This window comes from Hyperoodon ampullatus (genome assembly GCF_949752795.1).
Source record: "Hyperoodon ampullatus genome assembly, chromosome: 10".
NCBI classification, from domain to species: Eukaryota; Metazoa; Chordata; class Mammalia; order Artiodactyla; family Ziphiidae; genus Hyperoodon; species Hyperoodon ampullatus.
In genome coordinates, this window is record NC_136923.1 from 28,204,883 (window position 1) to 28,223,745 (window position 18,863).

Here is an 18,863-nt window from a genome sequence, read left to right on the forward strand (position 1 = left end):
TCCTGAAGAAACAAACAACAAAAGCAACTGATTTTCAAAGACTCCCTAATGGATGAAATGTCTTGTCATCGCATTGTGGGCCAAGTCCAGAAAGCAGCTCTGGGAGCTTAACCACGGAGTGGGTTTTCCCCAGTGTAGCTACTGAAAACCTCTGAAGAGGCATTAAAATGTTATTGTGCCCACACCTGCTATCTGTTGCCTAGCAAATGGATTCCTGGTGAGAGGAGGAGGTTGGGGTCAAGTTATTTCACTTTCAGCCTTATTTCTCTCTTTTGGAAAAAGGGGCACTAACACCTGTCCCACAGGTTGGCAGTGAGGGCGTGAGAGAGAAAGATGGATGCTGGAGAATGCCAGGAAAATGTTCAGTATGACTTTTAGGTTTCTGGGCCACAAGAACCCTAAGTTGGAGGATAGCTTTGCTGCCACTAAGTCAGCACTCTCAACTTCTTGAGGAATTAATTAATTTTGTGTGTCCCCAAAGAAAATAACCACCCTTAGAAATTCTTATAAAAAAAAGAACTTGCCTTCAAAGCATATTTTTCTCTACAGCTCTCTCTTTCTCTGAAACTCATTTATGCCTCATTCTCTAAACCTCCAATCCCATCTTCTGTTCAGAGCAATATCTTCTCTCCATCTATGCAGGGATTTATTAGAATTCACTCCAAGCTGGTTATCTATTCATCTCTGCATGCTTAATTATTTTCCACTTAGAATAAGAAACCAAATAAGCGTCTAGATAGTTTCTGCTGATTAATGCAAGCCACCTTAGTTCAGAAAGAGAAACATCCCTCATGGACTTCCAGTCGTGACAAGAGAAAGGTTAAAACACATCATAACCTTGGGTGCCTTTCAACAGATTCCTCTCCGATCTCATGAAACTCATCATTCCCTAATGTGACCCAGATAACAGTGTCTAGTGGGGAAATTGAAAACATAAATGGAAATGAAGTAAAAAGAATCTTCATCTAAAGGAATATGAAAAGTATTATTCTATAACTGATTGAATGGGCCCCAGGGACTCTGTACAGGGAGGAAAAAAGGTGCTAACAGTCATTAAGGATCCCACTCAGTGCTATTACATTTTCCACGTGCATATACAATTTATGGGCTTCATTATCCCAAAGACTTCTTTTGATTAACAATAAACGCCAGGCTTTCAAACCCAAATGTGTCACTTTGGGTTTCTGTGCAAAGATGTAAAGACCAGCGCTTGTTGGAGCGATTGCTTTTCCAGGGGAAGAAGATGGCTTCTGCAAACATCTGTTCTGAAGGGCCTTGGTGGGGACTGACCACTAAATTTATGCACATTTAAGATGAGCAGCTGGATTGGGCATGTGTAGCTCAAAGTGAGGTCAGGTATTACAGCGTCTGAGAGTCTGAGAGCAGTGGCTAAAAATTCCGTGGTCACTGGGGTCTAGCAGGTCGGCATGTGTGAGGCAGATGAAATGTGACGGAAGGGAGTGGTGGGGACTTCGGAAAGCTGCACGGTGTGGGGAGGAGGATGGGGGCGACAGCTGCAATAATAATAATAGCCAGTACTGACACACTGCTCGCTCTGTGCTAGGCCCTGCTCTACAACTGTGGAACTCACTCGACATTTACAGCAACGCTATCAGATGACAAGGGCTTCGTGGAGGCTTTCGGATTTTTTTTTTTTTTTTTTTAAATCATGAAAGAAAACGCAGTCAGTTTTGAAGGGCCCAGTTACAAACAAATTAACTCTTTTCCTGGTGGTGTAGCCATCACGTATAAAGGCGGAATGGAGCCCGGGCAGGCTCCGGCCCCGGTTCACCCCGGTGGCACCCGCCCTCAGCAGGCAGCATAGGGCTGGGATGCCACAGGGAAAAGCACGCCAAAGAGATGCGCAGGGGCCCCTCTCATGGCTACAGACACCCCGACTCAGAACAGGGAGGTTTTACCAAGTCCTTGTCGCTGTCCTTTGTGAATGTCTTCTCCTTCTCGTCCTCGTTCTTGGTCCAGCTGTAGGAGATCATGTAGTTCATGATGGGTGGGTGGTAGATGGTCTCCGGCTGATTCCAGGACACCTGCAGTGCTGTCTGGTTCAGGGGCTGCACCTTCATGTGGATGGGCGGAGAGCTGCAGACTGAAGACACACGGCCAAGCTCAGGGCCTCCTGGCACTACATACATACACGCCCCGTGTTCCTCAAGACTGCAACCTCGAAAGGTTGACGCAGTAGGACGGGGAACACCCACGCCCCCATCACTTGGATCCACCGGCTGCTAACATTTTGCCACATCTGTTCTCCCTCCCCCCTTCTCTTTCTACACACACACACACACACACACACACACACACATGCACACACGCTTTCCTGCTGTGTCACTGAAAGCAAGTTGCAGACATTCTGAACTTCACTCCTTAAACTCAGGTCTGTATCTCCTAAGAATAAGGACATTCTCCTCTATAATGGCAATGTCTGAGTGTCTGTGTGCCCCCCAAATTCATGTGCTGAAACCGAATGCCCAATGGGAGGGTATTAGGGCGTCGAGCTTGGGGAGACAATTAGATCACGGCGGTGGAGCCCTCATGGGTGGGATTAATGTCCTCATAAGAGGCCCCAGAGAGCTCCCTCACCCCTTCTGCCATGTGAGGACATAGTGAGAAGACGGCTGTCTGTGAACCAGGGAGCAAGTCCTCACCAGACAGTGAGTCTACCAGCACCTTGATCTTAGACCTCCCAGCCTCCAGAACGGTGAGGAATAAATTTCTGTTGTTTGTAAGACACCCAGTCTATGCTGATTGTTACAGCAGCCCAAGCTGACTACTGTCATACCTAAGAAAATAAACACTAACTTGATATTATCTGACATTTACATCATCCCTATTCAAATTTCCCCAACGGTCTCCAAAAGATTGTTTATATAACTGTTTCTCCGCCCACATGACATGTCACATTCAGTGTTCTAATGCTTCAACCTCTTTTAATCTAGCATTCTCATCTGGCCTCTTCTTCCACAATGAATTTTTTTAGAAGCCAGGCCACCTGACATGTGGAATGTCCCAACAAACTAAAATTGTAGATGACATTTTATTGTAAATAGATCAGACTGTAAACAAGTACAATGCAAAATGAGACTTTAAATAATTTTAAAGCAAAGGCACAAAAAACCAGGACGACTTTCTCTGGACCAGCAGGGCTCTGTGTAACTATCCTGATGCAGGGCAAAGGAAAAGTCAGGCTAATGCCCCTGTTTATTCCTTGTGGCCAGCAGGTTTGAAGGAATGTGGTGGCTCTATATCTATCTACTAACAAACCCATTTAAGGGCTGAGAGTATCAAGTCGGCCATTAACAGCGACATTTTGGTCCTTCAAATGTGCTCTTTCCCAGTGGCCTTGGTTCCTGCCCGCACAGGGCTTCCATTCTGAAGCAGGGTTTCTCAACCTCAGCACCACTGGCCCCTTGGGCCAGAAGATTCTTTGCTCTTGGGGGCTGTCACGTGCACTGTAGGATGTTTAGCAACATCCTGGGCCTCTACCCACTAGATGACGGTAGCACTGCCCCCAAGTTAAAACAACAAAAATATCCCCAGGTATCGCCAAATGTCCCTGGGGGGCCAAACACCCCTGAGAGCTACAGGTCTAAAGGGGGAGATGGGAATTCATCAGAGAATGACACGTGTGCAGCTACTATCACACACCAGGATGGGCTGCGCGGAGGGGAGGAGAGGAACGCTGTATTTTCCAAGTACTTTCTAGGGAGACTGGATTCATGCTACAGGGTCCAGGGAAGACTCTTTAGAGGCAGGTGCATCCAACTGAGAACTGCGTGGAGATTCACTACGTGGGGGTCAGGGGAAGAGGGGAGGCCGGCCAAGGGACCTCAGCAGGGAGAAGGCCTGAGGGGCCCAAAGGAAGGCAGTGGGGCTGGATCAAGGGAGGCCAGTGGAGCGGGAAGCCTCGCAGGCCCAGATGAAAATTCTGGCCTTTCCCCTACAGCACTCCGAAGCCACGGGAAGGATGTGAACCAGAGAACGACGCAGGCAGGTGTACACTTTACAAAGCTCCCCGGAGCTTCAGCTGAGCAAAGAAGAACCCAGAGGGGCTAAGAGAGGGGCAGAGAAGCCTGTCAGGAGGTGCTGCAGATGGCTGGGTGCTTGTCCACCTAGGAGAGAACAGGAGACAGCAGGTTCTAGAGCAGATAGAGGCAAAGCCTGGCAATGCGCTGGACAAGGAGAGGCATGAGGGTGAGGGACGCAGTGAGGACGATGCTGGGGTTTGGGGGGCAGGAGGGGAGCACCCCTGGAGGGGACAGGCCAGGGGACGTGGGGCTTGGTTCTGGCTTCTCCCAGGAGCCCATCTACAAGCCAAGCAGCCCACCATGAGCCAGAGTCCCCTATTTGCTCCTCAAGAGCCCCAAGCCCAAGGCAGCCCTGGGGAGGATGGCTTTCCTGCCAGAGAAGCAGGGACCCAGCTCTAAGCAGCTGGCTGACGGAGCAAAGCGGAGATTGGTTTTGACAGGGAGGCAGCCTTTTGCTCTTCGACTGCCAAACCCTGCTTCAGTCGGACAGATTCGCTTTGTGCAACTGAGACAAGAAGGGAGGGATAAATTAATGAGGCATCCCCACTGCCCTGCAGAACCCCGGGAGGCATTTCGCTGCCTGCTGAGCAAATGCCACCAGAACAGGGACATCAAAGAAAGAATGTGATGTTAAGGCTCCCACAGAGACAGGGGGTGAAATGACAGAGCGCGGACACTAGGTGGCGCTCACATACCATTTTAAAATACCCTAACGTCTAAGTGGTTTACAGTTTCTCAAGAGGGCGGGGCTGGGAAGGGGGAGGAATCAGGGAAAGATCTATGCTCCCATCTTTCCAAGTACCAATAATGAACCAAGGAGATTTATATACTCGGAAGCTCGTGTCCTTCCAATGATGACATGTCAGATTTTCTGACTTCTACATCTTTTCTCACCTCCCCCTATGTTTTTACTTATCTCCTTCATTCTGAAGCCATCACCCCCCTGCTCCAATTAGGCGTGAGCCGTATGGGGATGCACGTATCTCTTAACAGTTACATCATAACCACACAAATAATCCTATCACCCACATGCGGATGCAACCATTCTTCTTATTTATTCTTTGAAATAAAAATAGCTGGCTTTTTCTTTGCTCATTAAGATGATTCATGTTAATGTTTTTAAAAAGAATCCAAGTCATCCAAAAAAGTAAGAAGAAGAAAGTTTTAAAAAATCACCCAAAATCCCAGTATCCAGAGACAAGCACTGTTAACTTTCTGGGGATCCAACGTCTTCATGCATGTGTAAAAACACATACATGGGGCTTCCCTGGTGGCGCACTGGTTGAGAGTCCGCCTGCCGATGCAGGGGACACGGGTTCGTGCCCCGGTCCGGGAAGATCCCACATGCCGCGGAGCGGCTGGGCCCGTGAGCCATGGCCGCTGAGCCTGCGCGTCCGGAGCCTGTGCTCCACAACGGGAGAGGCCACAACAGTGAGAGGCCCACGTACCGAAAAAAAAATAATAATAATAAAATAAAACACATACATACAATCTGATGTAAATGGGATACAATGCATTATGGCCCTGTGAGCGAATTTGTTGTTCTTGTTGTATTTTACTAAGTCATGGATATGTTGCCTTGTCAAGAAGAGCTTGGTAATACTGTTCTGAATGAAAGTACAGAATCCCACTGTCTCAATGGACTAGAAAATACTGGTTTAGGCTCACAAAAGAGGACAGCCTTGCTTCAATCTAACAGGACCACCTTTTTTTGGGCCACGCTGTGCAGCATGCGGGACATTAGTTCCCTGACCGGAGATTGAACCGTGCCCCCTGCAGTGGGAGCGTACAGTCTTCACCACTGGACAGCCTGCTGGGGCGGAGGTGGGGAATTCCGTAACTGAGGGGCCTCCAAAGATCCACACTTGTCTGAGGCTACACATGGGAGCGCTGGGCCAGAGGCGTGTAGGCTGAGGTTCGCCCATCTCGGCCTAAGGGAAGAGCAGGTGGAATAGAAAATTCCCTTCTGCTCTTCACCTCCCTGAGAGGCTGGATTTTTCTGGGACAGATTTGGAGGAAGCATTTGCAGATTACAAGGAGGACCCAGAACAGAGGTTGGCATACTTGCTCTGTAAAGGGCAGGACAGTAAGTGTGCTTGGCTTTGCCGGCCATATGGTCTCTGTCACAACTACGCAGCTCTGCCTATGAAGTACAGAAGCAGCTGAGGTCATCCGGACATGATGGGCGTGGCTCTGCTGCAATGAAACTGGTTATGGACCCTGCATTGCCATTTCATACCATTTTCATGTGTCATCAAACTTTCTTCTTTTCATTTTTTTCAACTTTTTAACATAGAAACACCACTCTCAGCTCCTGGCTGTACAGGAGGTGCTGGTGGGAGAGTTTTGGCCTGTGGATCAGTGGTTTGGTGATTCCAGACATAGAAGCTAAAGGGAGGCCAAACCTTTGTTTGAAACACTTTTACCGACTGCACTTGTGTTGTTTGTGCCGTATTCTGCCCCTCCCACAGCCTGAGAGGCTCCCTCCCCTGTAGAGCTGAGATCTTCCTGCGCTCAGGACTACGTGGCGTGATACTGCTGACCTCGTGGACTGCTGTAATGAGCCATCACACTCCCCTACTAGAATGTAAGCTCCACGAGGCTGCACACTTCCTGTCTTGTTTGCTACACCGTCCTCGGTACTAAATCAGAGCTTAGCACGCAGTGGGCTCCCTGTAAATTTGGGCTGAACGAATGGCGCTCTGAGTGTACGGAATCGATCCCTTGGTCCTGCCCTGGCCCACAGGTCCCATGGGACATGACCCCTTCCACGTCTCTGACCCCACCGCCCTCCACCCCCTCCTCACCGACTCCTCTGTGGCCAGCCCACACCCAGTGTCTCCCTGAAGCTCCGGCTTCCCTGCCGAGGTCTCCTCTGTGCTCCCCGGGCCCCTCGGCCCCCTCCCTCAACGCGCTCATCACGCCCCTGGGGGAGGTGAGATGACCAGACACCCTCCCAAGAACTCGTGCCTTGTGCTTCCAAGCTTTGCCAGCCTTTCCAGGGATGCACATCCTTCCTTCCAACAAAACCTCCCCCCAAATTCCAAGTACCACAGACAAAAGCAGCGCTGTGGTACATCACAGAAGGGACAGTTTAGAAGAGCTCGTATAATAAAGGGTGGGCTTTGGAGCCAGACTCATATGCACCCTTGGGTTCTCATCTGTAAAATGGGTGGCTAGTACCAGGTAATAATATCCTCCTCACAGAGCTGGGGTAACGATCACAGAGAAAGCTGTGGGTCAACCAGAATCTGAGGGCCTGACACCCAGTGGCACACGCAGGGGACAAGCTGCCAGGCCCACACAGTGTTTTGAAAACATATAAAGCTGGCTTTTTAAACTGGGCCTGCAACCACACACAGCAGTGGTTTCCTGGGTGGCAGGGCAGGCCCCCTTCAGACAGGTGTGTGTGCTCACATCTGCCACAGTCCCCGCCCCTCCCCCCTGCCTTCACCCACAGCTGCCTGGCCCCCAAGGCCAGGTGAGTTTCCCTCTGATCTAAAACAAGCACCAGGGGCCCGGCCTTAGGCGGAGAACAGGTGCCCAACACCTCTGACAAATGGCCACTGCAAATGCACCTAACACAGGGAGTTGGCCAATCGTCTTGACACATCCTTCTGCACAAAATCAAAGCCTTTTAACCGTGAGGGAGACACCACACCCGGCTCTCTAAACAAATGTCCCCTGTGAGGTGCTCCTGACGTCAGCCTCCCCTCTGGGGGCCTGATTACCTTCTCACTGGTGTCTGATTGCATTTCACAGGCATCTTGGATGATGCTCTACCAGCTCTGAGAAACCCTGCCTTCATTCTGAACCACCTGTAATTAGGACCCCAGCCTTCGTTAAATTATGAAGAGGCTTCTAGCAGAGCACCCAAGGTCCTCTGATTCTCAATCAATGTCAAGGATATTTTCTCAGTGGTTCCACAAATAAATGAGAGATTCCCCTACCCACAATCCTCTTCCTTTGGGGCGTTTGAGATCAATTAACGGGACCCTTTCTCTGTGAAAGTTAGTGTAACTTCCAAGTGCCTTCAACGATTTGGATTTGAAGTCCTCCCTGGGGCCTCCTCCCACCACTGGACCCCTCCAAGTTTCACACGTAAGGCAACGGGCCACTTACTGACCAGGCATCAGGTGAACAGCACTGCTCAAACATAGCGATTCGGTGCCATCCGTGTCTTACGGAGCTTGTCAACAGACAAGAAACTGCTGCCTCCTGCGGGGTGGGGTGCGATGACATCATACACCAGCCCAGCGGAGGACCACAGGGGAGACAGACGCCGCCCACCAGGGACCCGCCTGCCTGGCAGGGCAGGAGAGCAGGAGCCCCGTCTCCTCTTCAGCAGAAGGGAACCTCTCAGCTGAACAAAGCCACCAGCCTAGCCTCAGACAGCTCAAATGCCTGTCATTTCTTTATCTATTGCCTTTAGGGGAAATTTCCAAAGAAATGGCCTCAGGGAAGGATTTCTCTTTTTGAAGGGCTGTATCCAAAAGGTCTAGGTAAACACAAAATCCCCCAAAGCCCATCGCGCGTAGGACTTCAAACCTGGCATCTTGGGACTCCGGGGTGTCATCTTCCCCCCTCCACGCCCGGGAGCTCATGAAAGGGAAACCGCATGGGCGAAGGTGCCGGAACCAGATCAAAGCCGGAGCCCAGCTCTGGCATTTTGGGGATTACAACACCCGAACTCTCTCTACTTGGAGTTGCCAAGCACACGCCACAGGCCAGGCTCCGTGTCTTCCTCTCAGACGGTCCACAAGGGCACCCTCTCCCCTGAAGATGAAGGAAGACACTGGGTCCAGAGAGACCAAGTCACTGGGCTGGGCTGAGGACCCTGAGTGAGAGGAGCACTGGGAACTAGAACGCAGCCTGTAGTAGTCCATACCAGAGGGGACGGGGGTGCAGCACCACATACGTTCTAGCCACAAACACCTCCCACATCTATCTTCCTATCTGCAGGACGGCAATGAAGAGGTCAGGAGGGTAACTCAAAAGTGCTTAAAAGGTGAAAACTGTCCCACGCAGACACAATGCATCACTACTACGGCTCAGGTCTGTGCTTCTTCCCTGGTTAACAATACTTGGCACAAAAAGCTTCCTTCCCACTCCCTCTGCCTTCCTGCTTTTCTTTGTTCACAATGACAGATGAGAGTGTGGGTCTCTTGACAATTTCCAGAGCAGCCTCCAACTCCTTAGAGGCCCTCGAAAACTGGGCGCAGCCCAAGTAACCATTCTCCCCCATCAGAAATACAGACTAAGCTCTTGGTCCCTCAAGCCATCACGGGGAGGCTGGAAATAGCTGTGGTGGTGCAGGGTGCGGCACGCCCCCATGGGATTCACCAGATGGCTGAAAGAGCCCATGGCACCAAAAAGGTTAGACACTCATGGCAGTAAGGATTATGTGATTACATGCTTTTAAGTAAACTATTACAGGAATTCTGTAAAAAGGTTTAATAAAGACCCTGACCTAGATTTGAGGGATTGGTTAGGAAACGCTTACTGAGCACAGTGATGTTTGAACTGATTAGGTGTTTATAAAATGAGCAGGAAGGGACTCCCCCGGTGGCTCAATGGTTAAGAATCCACCTGCCAATGCAGGGAACACGGGTTCGAGCCCTGGTCCGGGAAGATCCCACATGCCGCGGAGCAACTAAGCCCGTGCACCACAACTACTGAGCCTGCGCTCTAGAGCCCGTGAGCCACAACTACAGAGCCCGTGCACCGCAACTACTGAGCCCACGCACCACAACTACTGAAGCCCACATGCCTAGAGCCCATGCTCCGCAACAAGAGAAGGCACCACAATGAGAAGCCCGTGCACCACAATAAAGAGTAGCCCCTGCTCGCTGCAACTAGAGAAAGCCCAAGCACAGCAACGAAGACACAATGCAGCCACAAATAAAAATAAATAAATTTATAAAAAAAGAAAATGAGCAGGAAGGAAGGAGGCTTAGATATGGCAGACAGAAAAACAGCTCATGCAAAGGCCCTCAGGCGGGAAAACTGGAAAGAAAACTAGCATGGCTTGACAAGCAGAGAATGAGAAGGAGGACGGTTGAGACCAGGTCTCAAAGGAAGTGAAGTGTGTGGAGCTGGGTTCATCCCTGGGCAGCTCTGGCCAGACATTGCTGGAGGACCACTTTCTCATGATGTGGGAGACCCCAAGTTCCCCCAAGCACTAGGGCAACTGCTTTCAAGTTTTAAATCTAAGGTGTCTTAAATAATGCAAGCTCTAACCTGTTATGAGATGACAGAAAATATACATATTGGTCTCTGCCCCAGGTTCCCAGCATAGGGCTCCTAAAACCCTTGTAACTTCCGAAGTGATACTAGGAGCATCTCTTATTCTTCTTTAAAATTTATTTTAAAACAATCATTCAGTTTATTTAAACTAAAAAACAATCGAAAAAACAGTTCACTCCTTTCTCCCACCCCCACCCCTGTCAGTTGCCTGTATCTATGAGCTCGGTTTTTGTTTTCACATATGAGTGAGATCATATGGTATTTATCTTTCTCTGACTTAGTTCACCTAGCATGATGCCCTCAAAGTCCACCCATGTTGTTGCAAATGGCAAGATTTCATTCTTTTCTATGGCTTAATAATATTCCATTATACAGATACCACATTTTCTTTATCCTTTCACCTATCAATGGACACTTAGGTTGTTTCCTTATCTTGGGTATTTGTAAATAATGCAATGAACATGCGGGTGGATATATCTTTTTCAAGTTAGAGTTTTTGTTTCCTTCAAACAAAGAAGAAAACACATCCATACACTGGCGGGGTGAACACACCCAACTCAATGGCGACAGAAGCTCCTGTGCTCAGGACCGGCTCAGACCTCGCCCTATGTTTCCCTTCATCCAGCTGTTCATCTGTACCCTGTGTCATATCTTTTAATAAACTGGTAAATGTAAATAAGTGCTTCCCTGAGTTCTGTGAGCCACTCTAGCAAATTAATCAAACCAGAGGAGGAAATCGTGGGTACCTCCAATTTGTAACCAAATCGGACAGAAGTTACGGGTAATTTGGGGATCTCCTACTTGCGACTGGCATCTGAAGTGGGGTGGAAGCAGTCCTGTGGGACAGAGGCCAGTGTTGGGATGGAGTTACACCGTAGGACACCCAGCTGGTGTTGAGAGAATTGCTTGTTGTGTGGAAACCCCTGCCCCCATATCTGGTGAACAGAAGTGAAGGATTCTGCGTAAAAGTAAAGGAGAAACACACAAGAGGCAGAGAACCTACTCAGGAGGGAGAACTAAGTTTCCCTAATACACCTGTGGAGTTCTTTCCTACACCACCCCACAGTATCCTCTCCGCTCCCACGAACAAGCCTTGGTGTGCAATCCCGTTTATCAGCCAAAAACTGAGCATTAGAAGCTCTGTGGCAACTACCCTGGAAGACAGCAAACTGGAAAACTTTCTTACACTGTGCATATGATGGAGCCACATGCTCAAAATACAACAGCAGCAGCCAGAGTCCTCCAAGTACACAGGTTTGACTTTCCCCATTATGTTATTCCTGACCTACTTCCTTGGAGTCCATCTTCTATGCGATATCCCTCTGCCGCTGAGAGCTAAAGGCCAGGGGAAGTGCCTCTGTCCTGTGCAGGGGAAAGCACTGTTCAGCTTGGCACTCAGGGAGGTGGCAAAGTCCAGAGTGTGCATCATCCAGGCCTTTCTTGAGAACAGCTGCTTCTCAGACACTGGGTGGAAGGCTGGATTCCATGTGCCCCAAAGCCCTTCCCTCCTTTCCAACTTTAACATGCTGTGATTTTCTGCCAAAAGGGCACAGAGGACCTATCCCCCTTTAACTGAGCACAGCATCCTTTCTACATGGTACCTCTTAACTTCTCCTGCAGCCTTGCTCTAGTCATAGGCTCCAACCAAGGGTCTATACAAACAAGGATGAAGGTGTGCAAATGCCCAGCACACTTATACTGAAGCTGGACAAGTTTCCTACTTCCCATGGCTGAGATGATGTTATGGCCTCGTTTATCATGCAGAAACACTTGGGTCATGTAGCGTCCTATAGCTGTCCTCAGCACTGCGAGACTTTACTAAACACCATCCAAGATCTAAGATCCCGTGAGCTATCTTTTTAAGTGATCCCAATGGCCATATCAAGACATCAACTAGAATTAAAGAACAAACAAACAGAGATGAACAATACAATAACTGAAATGAAAACTACACTAGAAGGAATCAATAGCAGAATAACTGAGGCAGAAGAACGGATAAGTGACCTGGAACACAGAATGGCGGAATTCACTGCTGCAGAACAGAATAAAGAAAAAAGAATGAAAAGAAATGAAGACAGCCTAAGAGACCTCTGGGACAACATTAAATGCAACAACATTCGCATTATAGGGGTCCCAGAAGGAGAAGAGAGAGAGAAAGGACCCCAGAAAATATTTGAAGAGATTGTAGTCGAAAACTTCCCTAACATGGGAAAGGAAATAGCCACCCAAGTCCAGGAAGTGCAGCGAGTCCCATACAGGATAAACCCAAGGAGAAACATGCTGAGACACATAGTAATCAAATTGGCAAAAATTAAAGACAAAGAAAAATTATTAAAAGCAGCAAGGGAAAAACGACAAATAACATACAAGGGAACTCCCATAAGGTTAACTGATTTCTCAGCAGAAACTCTACAAGCCAGAAAGGAGTGGCATGATATACTTAAAGTGATGAAAGGGAAGAGCCTACAACCAAGATTACTCTACCAGCAAAGATCTCATTCAGATTCGATGGAGAAATCAAAAGCTTTACAGACAAGCAAAAGCTAAGAGAATTCAGCACCACCAAACCAGCTCTACAACAAATGCTAAAGGAACTTTGCTAAGTGGGAAACACAAGAGAAGAAAAGGACCTACAAAAGCAAACCCAAAACAATTAAGAAAATGGTCATAGGAACATACATATCAATAATTACCTTAAACATGAATGGATTAAATGCTCCAACCAAAAGACACAGGCTTGCTGAATGGATACAAAACCAAGACCCATATATATGCTGTCTACAAGAGACACACTTCAGACCTAGGGACACATACAGATGGAAACTGAGGGGATGGAAAAAGATATTCCATGCAAATGGAAATCAAAAGAAAGCTGGAATAGCAATACTCATATCAGATAAAATAGACTTTAAAATAAGAATGTTACAAGAGACAAGGAAGGACACTACATAACGATCAAGGGATCAATCCAAGAAGAAGATATAACAATTATAAATATATATGCACCCAACATAGGAGCACCTCAATACATAAGACAACTGCTAACAGCTATAAAAGAGGAAATCGACAGTAACACAGTAATAGTGGGGGACTTTAACACCTCACTTACACCAATGGACAGATCATCCAAAATGAAAATAAATAAGAAAACAGAAGCTCTAAATGACAAAATAGACCAGATAGATTTAATTGATACTTATAGGACATTCCATCCAAAAACAGCAGATTACACTTTCTTCTCAAGTGCGCACAGAACATTCTCCAGGATAGATCACATCTTGGGTCACAAATCAAGCCTCAGTAAATTTAAGAAAACTGAAATCACATCAAGCATCTTTTCTGACCACAATGCTATGAGATTAGAAATGAATTACAGGGAAAAAAGTGTTAAAAACACAAACACATGGAGGCTAAACAATACGTTACTCAATAACCAAGAGATCCCTGAAGAAATCAAAGAGGAAATCAAAAAATACCTAGAGACAAATGACAATGAAAACACGATAATCCAAAACCTATGGGATGCAGCAAAAGTTCTAAGAGGGAAGTTTATAGTTATACAAGCCTACCTCAAGAAACAAGAAAAATCTCAAATAAACAATCTAACCTTACACCTAAAGGAACTAGAGAAAGAAGAACAAACAAAACCCAAAGTTAGCAGAAGGAAAGAAATCATAAAGATCAGAGCAGAAATAAATGAAATAGAAACAAAGAAAACAATAGCAAAGATCAATAAAACTAAAAGCTGGTTCTTTGTGAAGATAAAAAAACATTCATAAACTATTAGCCAGACTCATCAAGAAAAAGAGGGAGAGGACTCAAATCAATAAAATTAGAAATGAAAAAGGAGAAGTTAAAACAGACACCGCAGAAATACAAAGCATCCTAAGGGACTACTACAAGCAACTCTATGCAATATAAATTGGACAACCTGGAAGAAATGGACAAATTCTTAGAAAGGTATAACCTTCCAAGACTGAACCAGGAAGAAATAGAAAATATGAACAGACCAATCACAACTAATGAAATTGAAACTGGGATTAACAATCTTCCAACAAACAAAAGTCCAGGATCAGATGGCTTCACAGGTGAATTCTATCAAACATTTAGAGAAGAGCTAACACCCATCCTTCTCAAACTCTTCCAAAAAATTGCAGAGGAAGGAACACTCCCAAACTCATTCTATGAGGCCACCAACACCCTGATACCAAAACCAAACAAAGATACTACAAAAAAGAAAATTACAGACCAATATCACTCACGAATATAGATGCAAAAATCCTCAACAAAATACTAGCAAACAGAATCCAACAACACATTAAAAGGATCATACACCATGATCAAGTGGGATTTATCCCAGGGATGCAAGGATTCTTCAATATACGCAAATCAATCAATGTGATACACCATATTAACAAATTGAAGAAGACAAACCATATGATCATCTCAATGGATACAGAAAAAGCTTTTGACAAAATTCAACACCCATTTATGATAAAAACTCTCCAGAAAGTGGGCATAGAGGGAACCTACCTCAATGTAATAGAGGCCATATATGACAACCCACAACAAACATCATTCTCAATGGTGAAAAACTGAAAGCATTTCCTCTAAGATCGGGAATAAGACAATGATGTCCACTCTCACCACTATTATTCAACGTAGTTTTGGAAGTCTTAGCCATGGCAATCAGAGAAGAAAAAGAAATAAAAGGAATACAAATTGGAAAAGAAGAAGTAAAACTGTCACTGTTTGCAGATGACATGATACTATACATAGAGAATCCTAAAAATGCCACCGGAAAACTACTAGAGCTAATCAATGAATTTGGTAAAGTTGCAGGCTACAAAATTAATGCACAGAAATCTCTTGCATTCCTATACACTAATGATGAAAAATCTGAAAGAGAAATTAAGGAAACACTCCCATTTACCACTGCAACAAAAAGAATAAAATACCTAGGTTAAAAACCTACCTAGGGAGACAAAAGACCTGTATGCAGAAAACTGTAAGACACTGATGAAAGAAATTAAAGATGATACCAAGAGATGGAGAGATATACCATGTTCTTGGATTGGAAGAATCAACATTGTGAAAATGACTATACTACCCAAAGCAATCTACAGCTTCAATGCAATCCCTATCAAATTACCAATGGCATTTTTTACAGAACTAGAACAAAAAATCTTAAAATGTGTATGGAGACACAAAAGACCCCAAATAACCAAAGCAGTCTTGAGGGAAAAAAACGGAACTGGAGGAATCAGACTCCCTGACTTCAGACTATACTACAAAAGCTACAGTAATCAAGACAATATGGCACTGGCACAAAAACAGAAACATAGATCAATGGAACAAGATAGAAAGCCCAGAGATAAACCCACACACCTATGGTCAACTAATCTATGACAAAGGAGGCAAGGATATACAATGGAGAAAAGATAGTCTCTTCAATAAGTGGTGCTGGGAAAACTGGACAGCTACTTGTAAAAGAATGAAATTAGAACACCTCCTAACACCATACACAAAAATAAGCTCAAAATGGATTAAAGACCTAAATGTAAGGCCAGAAAATATCAAACTCTTAGAGGAAAGCATAGGCAGAACACTCTATGACATAAATCACAGCAGGATCTTTTTTGATCCACCTCCTAGAGTAATGGAAATAAAAACAAAAATAAACAAATGGGACCTAATGAAACTTAAAAGCTTTTGCACAGCAAGGGAAACCATAAACAAGACGAAAAGACAACCCTCCTAATGGGAGAAAATATTTGCAAACGAATCAACGGACAAGGGATTAATCTCCAAAACATATAAACAGCTCATACAACCCAATCCAAAAATGGGCAGAAGACCTAAATAGACATTTGTCCAAAGAAGACATACAGATGGCCAAGAAGCACATGAAAAGCTGCTCAAGATCACTAATTATTAGAGAAGTGCAAGTCAAAAGTACAATGAGGTATCACCTCACACCAGTTAGAATGGGCATCATCAGAAAAGCTACAAACAACAAATGCTGGAGAGGGTGTGGAGAAAAGGGATCCCTCTTGTACTGTTGGTGGGAATGTAAATTGATACAGCCACTACAGAGAACAGTATGGAGGTTCCTTAAAAAACTAAAAATAGAATTACCATATGATCCAGCAATCCCACTACTGGGCATATACCCTGAGAAAACCATAATTCAAAAAGACACGTGCACCCCAATGTTCATTGCAGCACTATTTACAATAGCCAGGTCATGGAAGCAACCTAAATGCCCATCGACAGACGAATGGATAAAGAAGATGTGGTACATATATAAAATGGAATATTACTCAGCCATAAAAATGAACAAAACTGGGTCATTTGTTGAGACGTGGATGGATCTAGAGACTGTCATACAGAGTGAAGTAAGTCAGAAAGAGAAAAACAAATATCGTATATTAACGCATATATGTGGAACCTAGAAAAATGGTACAGATGAACCGGTTTTCAGGGCAGAAATTGAGACACAGATGTAGAGAACAAACGTATGGACACCAAGGGGGGGAAGCGGCAGTGGGGGATGGTGGTGGCGGGATGAATTGGGCAATTGGGATTGACATGTATACACTAATGTGTATAAAATTGATGACTGATAAGAACCTGCTGTATACATTAAAAAAAAAGTGATTAAATGTAAAAAAAAAAAAAAAAAAAAAAAAAGAGATCAACCAGTGACCCACACTGAAGGGTTTAGCCAGGCTTTTATTTAAATTCTTGATTCTAGATGACTGTGACTCAATAGGCCAAGATGCCCGCCTCCTTTGTTTCAATTTGGTCCTTAAAATAATTTTTCTCTTAGAATTAGGTATCACTTAGGGACCCACTATATTTAAAAGGAGAGTTCTCCTTTTAATGTCTCCCGACATTCACCTTACTAGCTTTGAATTTCTGATTCTTCCTTGGCACCTGCCTCTCTTACTTGTTCTGGTTCAGGGAGGCCATTGGATGAGCTCCATTGTTTAAATGCCAACCTTGTTCCAACCCCCAGATGTGGCACCTGGGTCATTTGGTAAGGATGGCCCTCTCTGGCATGGTTCCAGGATCTTCCACACCTGGAGACTGGCCTCAAGCAGCGCCTCCAAGGCTTGGTCAAGAGGACCCAAGAGATCAGGGAGCCTGCCACTTTAAGTGGAGAGACCAGGCTGCGAATAAGCAGCGCCCCTAGTGGGCCCCAGTGGGAAATCACCTGTGCAGCACTTGGAAGGGACGGAGCCACCCTGACCTCCTGGCCACCCCAGGCATACGGATCCTTATGCTCTGAGGAACTGGGCTTCTAGCTGGCTGGTGAAGACCAACAGTTTGAGATGCTCAGTACACTCCTCATGGAGAAGGCTCCTCTTTTCCCGGAAGCCTTTGCATGGAAATCAGAGGGCTCTGTGTACTTGATAGATGATACCTGTTAGCACCTGGTGTCAGATGTACAGACGGCACCTTGTCTACACAGGCATAGACATGACATGGGACAGCCCAGACACTCATTTCGGTCCAAGCCAGTGCTTTGGAATCACAAAACCAGTCAGAGAGGGCCCAGGAGAGAAGCCAGCAACTGTGATGACCCCCGGCTGTGCTTAGAAGAGAAAAAGATGACCCCAGAGGCCTCATAATGGTCTCCCCCACTGTGCCTTTACACATGGGCTCAAGGATTGGGGCAGTGACAACATTGCTTGCACCCGAGAAAGCCAAGGTTTCGGCTCATGTTCCCTGAACCTGAAGAAAAACTACCTCAACCAGCCTGTGTTGGTTTACAGAAGAAACGGTGGGAAGGCTGGAGAAGATAAATTGTCTGCCTCCCAGCCACCGTGACTCCTATGACCCCGAGGACAGGGAGATGCACGCAAGAATCTCGGAGCTTACCGCTCCATGGGCTGTGAACATTCGCTGGCGACAGAAAGGGGAAGTGTGTCCCTCTGGGAGGAGGGATGCTGGTGGCCTTTAGTAATCTCCAGATTGCAGTTCATAAGCACCACGGTGCTCACACAAACAAACCCAGTGTCAGGGAAGATTTTCCTGGAGAGCAGAGCAAAGCTGAAGCCACAGGAGGTGCCTAGGTCGGCCCTGAAGATCAGACTCTGCCTACCTGCCTGGAGACAGGGGATTAAGTAATTAGGTGATATTCATAAAGTATGGAAACAATAGGCGGGCCCTGGCATCTGTTAACAATATCAGCTCAACGGCTCCCAAGCCATAACATGGTTCTGCCTGGGAGGCTCCTGACACCAGCGCCTGCCTCTTTCAGTGCTTCCCTTTCTCTGCTTTTAGGAGTGGTGGAGTGGTTGGGAAACGTGGCTGTTCCTTGGGACAGAGAGGAAAGCCCTTTCTCCATGGTGTTTTGATACCAACACTTCCATCCAAGTGGCTTATGGTCAAATGGATTTGGAAGATGGCTTCCCAAATCCTAGGAGCCTCTCTGATTTCAGGTACTGGAAGTGGTGTGGAATCCTACTCCAAATGCCTGGTTACGCTCCTCCCATTAGAGCACCTAGCCTGGGCTAGATCATAAATGCCTCAACTGTGCCAACTCTCGTAGCAAGAACCTTTTTT

At 46.3% G+C, this 18,863-nt stretch overlaps 1 protein-coding gene across 2 annotated transcripts in view; it reads right to left on the reverse strand.

Annotated features, from left to right (window-relative positions):
• Window positions 1-18,863, reverse strand: part of PTPRG (protein tyrosine phosphatase receptor type G) — a gene marked incomplete at both ends in the record, with an annotated part of 742,222 nt that overhangs the window by 112,466 nt on the left and 610,893 nt on the right. For both annotated transcript variants that reach the window (XM_079713343.1, XM_079713342.1), the window contains one exon: window positions 1,920-2,104. In XM_079713343.1, the coding sequence (XP_079569469.1) occupies window positions 1,920-2,104 (185 nt within the window). The remainder of the gene's footprint in view (window positions 1-1,919; window positions 2,105-18,863) is intronic.